At 39.0% G+C, this 12,531-nt stretch overlaps 1 protein-coding gene across 1 annotated transcript in view; it reads left to right on the forward strand.

Annotated features, from left to right (window-relative positions):
* The window catches only part of PPIL2 (peptidylprolyl isomerase like 2), a 78,468-nt gene that overhangs the window by 22,264 nt on the left and 43,673 nt on the right, over positions 1-12,531 (forward strand). The window contains exons 9-11 of the mRNA XM_064522134.1: positions 9,238-9,313; positions 10,683-10,843; positions 12,427-12,502. Coding sequence (XP_064378204.1) covers positions 9,238-9,313; positions 10,683-10,843; positions 12,427-12,502 — 313 coding nt within the window. The remainder of the gene's footprint in view (positions 1-9,237; positions 9,314-10,682; positions 10,844-12,426; positions 12,503-12,531) is intronic.

Consider the following 12,531-nt stretch of genomic DNA (forward strand, 5'->3'; position numbering starts at 1 on the left):
TTTTAAGGATGCTAAAATAGTCAAAGCTTCGGAGAAGCAATTTTTACAGAAAGCTTCCCTAAATGTAATATAAAATGAGCAGCAATTTGGAGGATTTCATTTAAGTGCTTGCTTATAGTGGCTTGCTTCTAACTCTCAATTATTTTTAAAGGGAAACTATAAAATGAAAAAGATGTAGGTGTATGAAATGTAAAATGGAAGAGAACTACTACCAACGGAATTGAAAGATTTTTCTCTTAAATGTGAAGAGATACTAATGTTATAATGTTTAAAACCTAAATTAAAAGCCTGTAAAGCAGCATTTCAGAGTGTAATAGATGTTTGTTTTACAGATGAAGCTTGATATAGAAAGATCTAAAACTTCTGTTTAAAAATAAGTCTTAAAATAAAGGCATTTTAAGCTTGTGTGATTGCAAGATAGGGGAAGAAAAAAGATTCAAAAATCATTATGATTGGAGTCATGAGTTAGTATGCAACTCTCATGAACAGATAATTGCCAGCAACCAAGACTAACACAGCCTAATTTGAATAGAAAAATATTTTTCATTTATGTCTAAATTTAATTGAAGTGTATCCTTTCTCTCCTGCTCCCCAATGCTGAACAGCATGTTTACATATTTTTTTTTTTCCTCCCTATTCCTTTGGGGAGATGGCTAGTCAAGCTAATGCACTAAAGCAAAATGTTTTTAATCCAATGAAAGCAAAAACATAACTTTTTTTAGAGTGAAAGCTCCCAACAGAATGATATTTGAATGTAACTGTGTGGTTGCTAATGGATTTGGAACAGTAAAAAGGGACGTGAGTGAATGGAAAATGTTTCTGTGCATCTGTATGGAAAACCAAATGTTTTTGAAGGAATAATTGAAATGTGCAGTTATTTAAAATATTTTGGTATGTTTTGTATGTTTGGAATTGAGTGTATGTATACAGAGTGTGTTCCTCTTACAGGCCTAGCTTGGATTTTTCATTTAAGCAACCATATGCTGTAGCTCCCCTAAGTTTCAAAATGCAATGACTAGCAATTTTGTGTTGCCTGTGTGGACTTTTATCAATGTTTTTCATCCCAGTTCTGTTCTTGACATGGTGGGTTTCCCTTTTGCTCACAGTAGTGTGTCCATTAATAGAAACTAAGCAGATTATGATCAATGTCCAGTCACTTGTACGTTCATCCTACCAGCTGATGGAGGTCACCGCCAGACGCTGCTTCTACCTCTCCTATGCCCGTTTAGGATGACGTGTATAGTGCATGAGTAGATTAGTTCCCCTTACGTAAACAATTTGTTACAGATTGGTGTTAGCTAAACATTTGTAAGTGTACAATCTTGTGGTGTCATTGTCTCAAAGCAGTTTAGTAATTGCAGAACTTCACTGTCTTTGAGACTGGACTGGAAGAAATTTTGGTCATCTGAATGTGGTTAACCGACTAAAGTTTGACCCTCCATCCAAATAACTTTTAAATCTTATTTCAGACAAGGAGGTTAGGAAACGGGCTAGAAGGACTCTGGGGAGAGGCACTGAATGTGCATACAACGTGCACGCTTGCAGGTATACCTAGATCTCTCCTTCTTGGATGCTTCCCAAGCGTGACTTGCTTAATTGAGCCCAGGATGCAGCTCAAAGTGGTATGACAACCTGGGTATTAAAATTGCTTGTGTATATTTGGTATATGAATCTGTTGTTATTTTCTCATATTATTTTCTTTGTGTAAATTCTTGTGAAGACAGACCAGTGTCTCCTCCAAGTTCTCGTGTTGGCAGCACTGCAGGCAGCGTCGCGGCTTCGCGCTGCCAAGCTCTGCCACCTGTGGCTTTGGTTCCCCGCCAGGGTTCGTGGCTGCAATCTGTTGTGCTCCGGTTTGTGGCTCTGGAGCTCTGTCCCTGGTCCCCTCTTCCTTTAAAAACCTTTCAGTTCTGTGTTGAAATTTACCGCTTTGTTTTCCCACTTCCCCATGTAAATTGAATATTGAGAGGGCTGGAGTCAAGAGTGAGCTGGTAACACTGACCCTGCTGTTTGGCAAAAGGTTAGATATAAAGGAGGTTGCTATAAAAAAAACACTCTCTGCTTTGCAAATAACAGCTGAATAGGACTGTCTTTAATAGCTCTGTTTGTCAATAGAAAACAGCATTTCCAGAGTCTGACTCTGAATGTCCTAGGAGGCAGATGGGATAGATGTGTTTGGTAGTGAAATAGAACAAGATAAAGGGAAAGTTTGAATAATGTAGGTTTACAAATTATTTGTACAATCAAATTTTTCCTTATTGTTACTTATAGGGAAATCCTACAGCTGCTGAAGATGTGCTGTTACCAGAATAGCAACTGACCTCAAACTTGACCTCTCTTTCCTAATGTGTGCAACTAAAAAAAAATAAAAATAAAAATTCCTCTTTCCAGAAGAGAGAGGTCTACATAAAATTCTCTGTCCTTCTCTCGGCGCTAAACATTGCGCAAACATTAATGATAACCCATCTCTGCTATCTTTTCTGGTGAGCAGCATCTCAGCTGGACTTTTTCATTTTTATTGATAACTATTTTTATCCTTTTGCTTTTAAAATTACTTTTTAAAAAGAAGACCGAATTAGTTTTGGATCCGGAATGAAAGAAAAGTAAAATCATAACTTTTAATTGTTAATAATGCTATCTTGTATTTATAATGTGCTTCTCCTTGTAAAGGAGTCTGTAAGTACTTCATGCACTTACATGTACAGAAATTGCTTTATTCCCCGTCAAAATGCAAATATTCCTGGGGTATAGTGTGGCAATTATTCATCAACATATGGCAATATTATCCAACCCTTCAAGGCAGGAGGTAAAGAATAATACCATATCCTGGTGTGCAAGATACATTACCAAAATTGGAATTGACTCTGACACAAACTTTGATCTATTTATTCAAGCAAGAGATGTCATGGATTCTGGTTTAATGTCTTGCTGACAATGTCAGAAATACCCATGGTATACCCCATGAAACCATTTGGCTTTAGATTTTTTTAGAGAAATTTTAGACTCCAGCAGTCTTAGTGTGACTAGGGACATTTTAGACTGTAGCTTTTTACCCCCAAGTTGAATTTTCTTTTCCTTAATGGTGTGATCTTGCCACCAGTTCAAGTCAGGCTGTCCATCTTTTACAGTACAGGTACTACTTTTTTTCAAGTTTATCTCTCCTTACAGTTTATCAATATTTCAGATAGCTTTTCATCTCTGCTGTACTAGTTCATATCTCTCCTAAATGGAATACTGCTATTGTGTTTTGTCCATGTTCCTCCTAACTCTAAATCCACCTGTATTCTTTTACCTTGTATGGTTATCAGCTCGCCCTAAGTCAGCATCCCTTGCAAATGTTGTGAATGTGCTTCCAGATGACAGACAGCTCAGGTGCCTCAGGATTTATTACTCAAGAGCTAAGATATGGTGTGAAGCACTTGGAGATCTGTGGGGACAGGGTCCTCTAATGGGAAGGCTGATATTGCTGAAGCTTGTTTGCGGTGTTGTTACCTCCCAGTTCTGCTTCCCATTCTTTTAAAGGTAGAATTCAGTATAGCTTTGAAAGCATTTTTACTTAAGATTGCAGTGGACTCTGATTCAGAACTAGGTGATCCTTTTAGTCCTGTGTTTTACAGCTTTTCAACTCGTTTTCAATCTAAGTGACTATCCCTGCTTAACCCAATTTGAAATAAGCTTCCAAGGAAATTCATTTGGTGTAATTCAGTGCTAAATCTCAAGATCTGCTATCTGCTATTTTATCTCTGTGACAAAATCTAGTCGGAACAGTCTGGTAGAAATGATTATTAGGTAGTGTTACTGTAAATCAAGGTGTGTTTAAATGTTGTATTTTGCAACTTATTCTCTCTGCAATTACGCAGAACTGAGCGGGAAGCGTACAAGTGTGTGTGATTTGGATGCTGTCACTCTGCAACACCTGTCCCAGCTCAAGACACGTGGAAGGGAGTAGGGTCGGGTTGGGCCTTGCCAGACATGCTGGTGGGCTCTGACAATCCCATGGACTTCTTCCGATCACAACCAGGGTGAGAGTTTCCTAAGGAGAGCACAGTAACACCTGCCATGATACTCCGCTTGCACGAGGCCCACGTCCGAATTAGGGCAGTGTTCAGAGGTACTCAGCAAAGAAGAGCCCCCCTTTTTCCCCCCAGCTGAGAAATGGCTGTCAATTCTTTGCCTTCCTCCGTATCTCTGTACAAAAATCAGAAACAAAATGGCTCTGAAATTTGTGGGGATACAGAAAAAATTATTCCTGCTCAGGGAAACCCTTAGAAGCTACTGGAGGGCTGTGCCGACGGGAGGGGAGCTGGTGAGGGAAGTACGGCCCTTCCAGGCGATGCAGGAGCAGAGGTTGCCTGTCCTCTTTAGCTGGAAGAATTGCAATAAAACCCCACCCTGTCGGGCCAAAGGTAACAGCATCGTCCCTCTCTGATGGCAGCCTGCCGAGAGCCTTCCCCGAGAGGCGCTGCTGGCAAACGGCTCGGCTCTGCACCGCGGACGCGGGTGGAGCTTTCCTGGGAGAAATAACTGGAGACAAAAGCGTGCCTGGGCAGAGTGCAGACAGGTTTGCAAAGAAAAAAAGGCTTTACTGTTACGTGCTTCCTTCTGACAATTTTATTGTTTCCGTACAACCTAATCAGCTGTAGACGAGACATAACTCCTGACAAGCTGTTAAACTCCATTGGCATTTGTGACAGGAAGCATAACTAATGAACTGAGCTGGAGGTGGCTGAGCCGCACACCGTTAATTGATGTTTCACTCCGCAGCCAGTTCTCGTTTGCTTTTCGTGTGGCAGAAGGTCAGAGCAGATTTTCTCTCCGTTGCAAGTGAGGTCGGTCAGGCAGATATGTCTGCATGTGCCGGATGGCCACTAAAGAGGGGGCATGTTGGTCCGTGGTCCACATTGAACTTCCAGTTCTCAGCTGGGGTGGGGAGGAAGGAGAATATGGCTCCACTTGGGAGAGAAAATCCAAAGAAAATCCAAAAAATCCTATCACTCTGCAGTCCAGGCAGAGTCCTTGAGCAGACAATGCGTCTGAAGCTACCTGCAGCCCAGGGGCAAGGCTGCCTCGTTGGGTTGAGGGCATTCATCCATAAATATCATTTTCAGAGCTAAATGCCAACTGGGAGTTGTTTGGAAACCAGGCGTGTCAGTTTGCAAAACTTCTCTTAAGTTTAACATGCCTGGAATCAGGCTTTATCATTGGAGCTGCTGTGGTTTTTATGCTTCTAAATTGTGTGATTTGAAGATAACGTTCCTTAAAATAATTATTTTCACGCAGCATGGCCAACCAAACGTTAAGAAAGAAACCAAGCCTCTAAGAGATCCCACAGTCTCAGACTCGCCTTTTTTTTGTTGTTTTTTTTTTTTTTTTTTTTGACCCGATCTTTTGGGATTTTTTTTGTGTGTATGGTGCTTAAGATGACTGGGTTTTAAGCTTTGTCTCTAAGTAGGTGAACTGGCAAATGATAGGAAAAAAAAAAGTGGAACAAAACTCAAGATTGTTTTCAGAGCTCAACTTTCAGGAAGACATTGAATATGAGATTTATAATAATCACAGTTAGTTAGCATCCCTTTGAAGTCAGTATCTGTGTTAGTAGTTTGCTAAATGTTAGTTTATAGTTCGTAGTCTTAATTAGAAAGACCCTGAGACTGTTAGCATGTTTAAAAGTACGTAAAACAAAAGTAGGCCAATTAGCTCTGCTCTTTATGGTTCACTTTACTTTCTGGTTTCCGTGTGCTTACACAGAACTTATTTCTTTAGGTTCACAACAACAATAAGGTAATGTTTAAACAGCAAAGTGGTATTCTATAGTAATAATAAAATACTTCAAACCTGAACAAAAACAAATCCTGCAACTATTTAATTAAATGCCAATTTCTGACCGGAATGAACAGAAGCTGTTCAGGATTCTTCCTTATAACTTGGCATTTCCCTTTGCACGTGGCAAAGATCCCACTGTCTTGTAGCTCTTAGCAAAAGGTGGATTCATAAAGTAAGACAGAAATTTGTAACAACCATCCAGCAGTCTTCGTGTCATAGGCCTTAATCTTAACAGGAGCTGGAATATTCCTCATGTTTTCAACTTTTCACTGAAAAGGAGAGACCATTGGTGTAGCAGAGCTCAAGGCTTTCATGAAACCAATATGTTAGCCTCTCTGCAGTGTCAGCACTCACGTCTTGGTTCGACTGTTTTGGTTCTGCGCCCAGGAACTGTCATTGGGGCACTGAGTGGAACTTGGCAGGCTGAATATTAATGTAGAGGCAATTTTCTTCCTGAAGTGATATGCCTGAAGAACGTGTGCACTCTTTAAATTTACATAAAGCAACTTGAAAAATGCGTATCTTCTGTTGTAGGAGTCGCCACCATCAGTAAGACATTAGTGTGTTCTCTGCAGCACGGGTTGGACTGGCCAGATCTATTTCTGCTACTGGGGACAGTGGAAGCAAATAGTATCTTGTGTTTAAGTTAATAATCAGTGCGCAACTCCTGGACTTAGTACACATTTATCTGCTTCTAATCAAATTTCTCCTAGTGTCTCATAATACTGCATTGTAGAGGGAGGAGTCTGTGGGTGAGCTGTCCTGTGCAACCTGTGTAAGATGACACTCAAATTTCAACTTGTGGAATATTTTTTATGTTTTTTTTTTTCCCCTCCGCTGGCAGAGGGAAACCAGTATGGGAAGATGCTTCTGAGTTGTCTGCCTCCTCAGCATAAATGGCCATTTGAGTAAATGGCCCACCTGAGTATAGTGAAGAGCAGTGCCCAGGACCTGGGTGTCTCATTTTGGTCAGAGCTCTTTTCTGTAGGGTGTCAGAAAGCAGAAGGGCTGTGGTCTCTAAGGAGAGGGAGCTGCAGTTTGGCCTTTTTGTCCTGCATACTGTAAGGGTTGAGTTGCCAATGGGGAGCTTGGTGAAGGTTTGGAGAGCCCTGAGAAATGTCTTACAGAGAAGGAAGCTGCTTTTTTTTTTGCTTTTTTGATTTTTGGCCAGGGTTGCTCAATACCAGCAATTAGGCTAGTTAAACCGGTAAGCATTTAAATGAGCTGTGGCTGTGAAATAGTCTGAACTAAGCTGATTCATAGTACCCTCTGTGCAAAACACTGGAGATTTCATAAGACACTGATAATCTGGATGTCCTTTTTTATTTTTGAGAGATCTATAAATCAGTAAATCAAAAGGCTGGGATTTAGAGGAACAGAGTGAAAGTGTTACCTGGTTAATCGTTACTGCTGTCTCCTGCCCTCCCTCCCTTCCCCTTCGTACCATATGAAGGGTCTTTTTCAGGAGGGAATCTTGCCCTTCAGCTTTGCCATGAGCGGCAGAAATGTGGCTTGCTATAAATCCATTTGTCTGTATTAGTATTAATACCCAGATTTTTCTCTCCTTCCCTGGAACGTGTAAGCAGTGTTGCTTTCTTTACCTGTAGTGGTGGCTCATTTAAGTGCAAGGCCATAGTTTCTGTCAGTGAGGGTTGCAGTTTATGCTTAGTGAAGAATATTTGGGAGGAGGCAGACGGCATCTTCTGGGAGCGCAACGCTGAGCCTTTGCCTGGACTGTGTCCGTGCGTGTTGTTGACTGTCAGAGTGCAAGGCTGAAACCACTCATACATACGTACATAAAAATATAGGTGAGGATGGTCATATTTTTTTAACATAGGAAAGTAATTACACCTAATTGCAGGAGTCGGAGCATACAAAGATAGTTTAAAAGTAGGTTCAGATTTCCTATTTCTTGGTAGATTTATTTAAAGAAGGTCTGTCTCCAATGCAATATCTTAAAGATAAAATATCTATTTTTTGGCATCACATGTCTTGATGAAGATCTTTCAGAGTGGCTGTAGTAGGGCAGCAAACAACAGAGAGTGATTACATGATGACAGGAAAGGGGACAGAAAAAAGCAAGTGGTTTGTGATTAGGGTGCAGGTCTATGCAGCTTGATTTCCTAAATGTGTTTGGGTTTTACTACTAGCCATAAATCTGAAAGTGTACTCTGCACTGGAAGCATACAATTTCAGGGATGAATGAAAGGCATAATTATGTTATTTAACATGCGATGGAGCTACCAGCTCTGCTTGTATTAGCCATTATTTTAGTAGAAATGGAATTGTCAGTACTTTTTTCTTTTTTTCCTGTTTTTTTCTTTTTTTCCTGACAGTAGTGGTTTGAGAAGCTCTGTTAAATTTATTTGGGGTTATACTATTTGTATCAGTGTTACAATCCTTTGCATAATATGTTGCATCATTTTTATCTTGAACTTAAAGGCTATTGCATTTTATTAAGATATTTGCTATAAGATAAAATTTGCAGAAATGGTTGAATGTCCTGGAGGTTTTGACCTTTCTGTGATACAGAGGAGCTTGAAGAACAAACCCTGAAATCATTGTAAGAGGAGGATTGAAGGCTGTTTAATAATAGGATAGTGTAACCTAGGTCACCAGTATACGTTCCCTGTCTCATCCACTCCAACAAAAGGTCAAATTTGTGCAGAAAGTTACTCAGTGATAGGAAAAAGACCCACACTTAATGGCCTGCGGATTTTATTGCTCATTCCTTTAGTGACCACTTAATGGAGTTTTCATAATACCACTTTTTATTACCTTTTTTTTAAATGTAGTTCTGTAAACACAAATTTTGCTATAGAAAAAAGAATAAAAAAGTTCTGGCTGCAAAGAACTAATCTGCATACTTACTCTGAGGTTATGTGTATTTTGAAATGCATTACAAAAGTTCACGGAGCGTGGTCAAATCAGCCATGCTGTTATAAATGGAAAGGGATAGCTAATGTGAATTTGCCCACATGTTATACCAAATGGCAGAATGCGGAGAAGGATCAGGGGGCAGCTCCTGGCTCCTTCTTCACATTAGCAGGAGATGGGCTCTGCTTAGTTCTGTTAGTAACTTCTACAAGCAAAATATGTATAAAATGATGTTTGGGATCAAATTCCAGACTAATATCTCCCTACAGTTGCTGAAGTCTAGGGTTGATTGTTTTAAAAATTTATACTTTTTTCCTTTCTTTCTTTTTCTTTTTTTTTTTTTTTTTTTTTTAACCCTTCTTATCTTTCTGTGGTTTGGAGAGTATGCAATTTATTCTGTCTCTAAGAAACTGGTTGTGCCTTTTCCCTTCCTGCTCTCTTCTGGTTTATTATTCTGGCATCTACCCCAAGCTGGTTTCTTTCATGAAAGCATTGCTTACCAAGCTCTCTGATATTTGTCTTTTTAATTATTTTCAGGACCCAACAAACTTGGATAAATTCAACATCTCTAACTTCTTTCATGTTAAGAGCAACTTAAAAATAATTGATCCAGGTAAGGATGGTAGGCTGAGAAAACACCAGCCCTAAAATGCAGATTCCAAAGACTACATTATGATTTGGCACAGTTTTCTGAATGGGTGGCCCTCACTGTCTAATGGTAATTTTGAAAGATTTTAGCATGAATAACTTGTTGGAACTGTTCCTTTCACATTAAAAAGTGTTGATATATTTTTGAAGAAATGATTCTTTGAGAAATGATTAACTGTCTCAATTGGGTGCTGTACAAACACAGAACACTTTCCAGGCCCTTTAAGAACAGGTAAATAGGTAGAATAGATAGTGGGAGGTGTTGGAGAAGGATGAAAAATAATTTGTCAAAAAGTCCATTAGCCTTGTACCAGGACCAAAAAAGGGGAATCTACGCCATCTCATTCCTGTCTGCTTTGTGGTAGGCTCCCTCGTGTGTTAGCTGCATCACTGATGTATTGTCTGTACTTCTGTCTGGATACCAATAAACTTCTTCCAAGGTGAAGATTGATTTAGCTTCCTAAAATATTATAAATATTCCCAAAATGATTTTAATCCTCAAAAATAACTTCATATTTTCTCTTTTTTTGTGGTGCTTTGATAACTAAATGCATAGTGATATGTGCTAATATTAAACTGTTGGAGGGGAAAAATCTCCTAAGCCCTTGTGGTTTCCTTTAGAACTCTTTCTAATGAGATATAATTGCTGATTCTCCGCAAGTTTTTTTTCTGGGTCTTATTATGTTCCTCTTTCTCTTTTAAGCTACTAATTCTGCAGGAAAACATTTCTCTTTGTGTATTCACAATTTTTTTCAGCGGGTAGTAACTCTGAGGTTAAATGTTTAATTTCCAGCAAGTAGCAGGCATACTAACACAGAGAATGAGTGAAATTTATAAAAATAAAAATCACCGAGTTCTACAGTGTGCTCCACCATCCTCCTTCCCACAGTAAAGATCTGATCTTGGGATTTTTGTATCATAGGCCTCATCTTTCAGTGAGGAGACAAAGGATAGAAATTCATATTGTACTCGACTATATCTTTTCTTTCATTATTCTATAAAAGTAATTTGATTAGATTTGCATGAACTTAGATAATTTTTAGTGATTTCAAAGAAATTTTTGCAGTAATTGATTTGAAGTTGATTTTTTGTTATACTTCCTTGGACTGGCATTTATTTATTACGCCATACTTCCAATTATGCCATCTTTAGCATCATGCATTGCCATTTGTTGCCGTTCTTGCAGGAATAAATGTTTTTACTAGACCGTTATATTAAAAAAGTAGAAATAATATCTGGAAGATTTTTTTTGTAACAAGATACATAATAAGGTGAAGGAGAAGAAAATAGAACTTGTCTTTTAACTCCAAATGATTTGACTTTGTTTTATCTAGAGGAAGAAAAAGCAAAATTAGATCCATCTTACTATTTGAAAAATACAAATACAGAGACCCGAGAGACTTTACTGGAACTTTATAAGGAATTCAAAGGAGATGATATTCTAGCAGCTACCATGAAGGCTCCTGAAAAGAAAAAAGTGGATAAGCTGAATGCAGTAAGTTGATTTGATTTATAATTTGTCACTGATTGACTTCTTCAAGAACAGTAATAGATGTTTTCAGCTTAGAGGGCATGTTGCAAAATGAACAGATGCTATTCCGTTTGTTTTTGTTACGCAGAAATTTATCATAGATGAGAATATGAGAATCATATTGGGATTCCTTTGTAATGCATTGTAGGTGTCAGTGAGTTTCTCTTTGTTAAATCATTGTAAATGAACCTAAACATTTCAGAAATGCATTACAATAAGGAGGAGGATTTTTTATGATGTGGTTATGATGTATATGCTGGCAGAGCCTTTTTTTCCTCAGGTTGTAATCTCTTGCTTTGAATTTGTTTATCATTGTTTCCTGCAGTTATTGGCAGAGGGAACACAGTGTAAGGGCAATGCAAATGAATCATTTCTGGTGTGGGCAAATACATAAATCATCCACAGCTGCTTTGACATTTTTTCCATGGGAATGCCGGAATTAGTGGAATATTTTAAAGGATCTTCTTGCAGGTGCATATTACTGTGTGTTCATGGCTGTCAGGAGAAATAATCCATCTACATCTTGATTTCCTGCATCAGAGGCTGCTTGAAATGGGAAGACTGGATGTTCTTTCCTTAATAATTTTGGGACATATGTGTCTTTTTGCTTTGATTACACTTACATGAAAATGAACTGCAGTGCAGCACATGGCTTTTTATGAAGGGCTTAGTGATTTTTAGTGAAGGTATGTGACATAGGAGTAGGATCACATTTGCCCCTTCTTCAGGGAGCCATAACATTATAAGAAAATAAAATATATAGTGAGAAGAATCAAGGTGAGAAAGAATAATGAGCTCTTCATATGTTGGGGAGCCGGATTGTCAGCTAATAAAGTCGGTGGGTATAACTGTAAACTCGCACAGGATATAGTATAACCTAGTGGTTGGAGCATTGACCTGTGATGACTTAGAAGACCTGTGTTCTCTGCGAGGCATTGCTCCAGACCCACTGGAAGTGTCTCTGGGTTCATTTGGTCTTTGTGATTCACTATAAAATCCGTGTGTGCTGTTCACGTTTCCTTTCTGCAAAAAACTTATGAAGCTCAAGATAGACACTGGGAACTAAGGCACGGCAACTGTGCATGCAGAAGGCCTGTGTGTGGGAGGGGCTGGTTTGTTTTTCTCCTCCGCATTGCTCTGGTTCACTAGATCTTTCTTCCGCTTACTCAGCAATGTTGGAAAATTTTAGAGATGTCTCGCCAGCAGTACTCCTTTCATATCTCCACCTGTGGACATACAAATATCTTCTGATAATAAGATCTTTGCATAATAATGTATTGAACTGTTGTGGAAGCAGTGAGCCCCTTCAGCTCACTGCCTGGGCAGCCTTAAGTAGAAATTCATCAGAGCAAATGTTATGGGTAACAGATGGAGAAATATCACTGCATCGTGCATTTGTTTCTTTCTATAGGAACTAGAGCGGAAAGTCTGCCTTCAGAAGGATGACATAGATGACATTTGTGTTTCTAATATTTAAACAGTATGGATAAAATAGAAAAATTCTGAGATCAAATGTCTTTTTCTCTTGCATTTTTCTCTGTGAACAGGCCCACTATTCCACTGGAGCAGTAAGTGCTTCCTTCACCTCCACAGCAATGGTGCCAGAAACTACCCACGAAGCAGGTATCAGAACTACCTATCTACAAGCTATT

The sequence above is a fragment of the Dromaius novaehollandiae genome, chromosome 17 (genome assembly GCF_036370855.1).
Source record: "Dromaius novaehollandiae isolate bDroNov1 chromosome 17, bDroNov1.hap1, whole genome shotgun sequence".
Lineage (NCBI taxonomy): Eukaryota > Metazoa > Chordata > Aves > Casuariiformes > Dromaiidae > Dromaius > Dromaius novaehollandiae.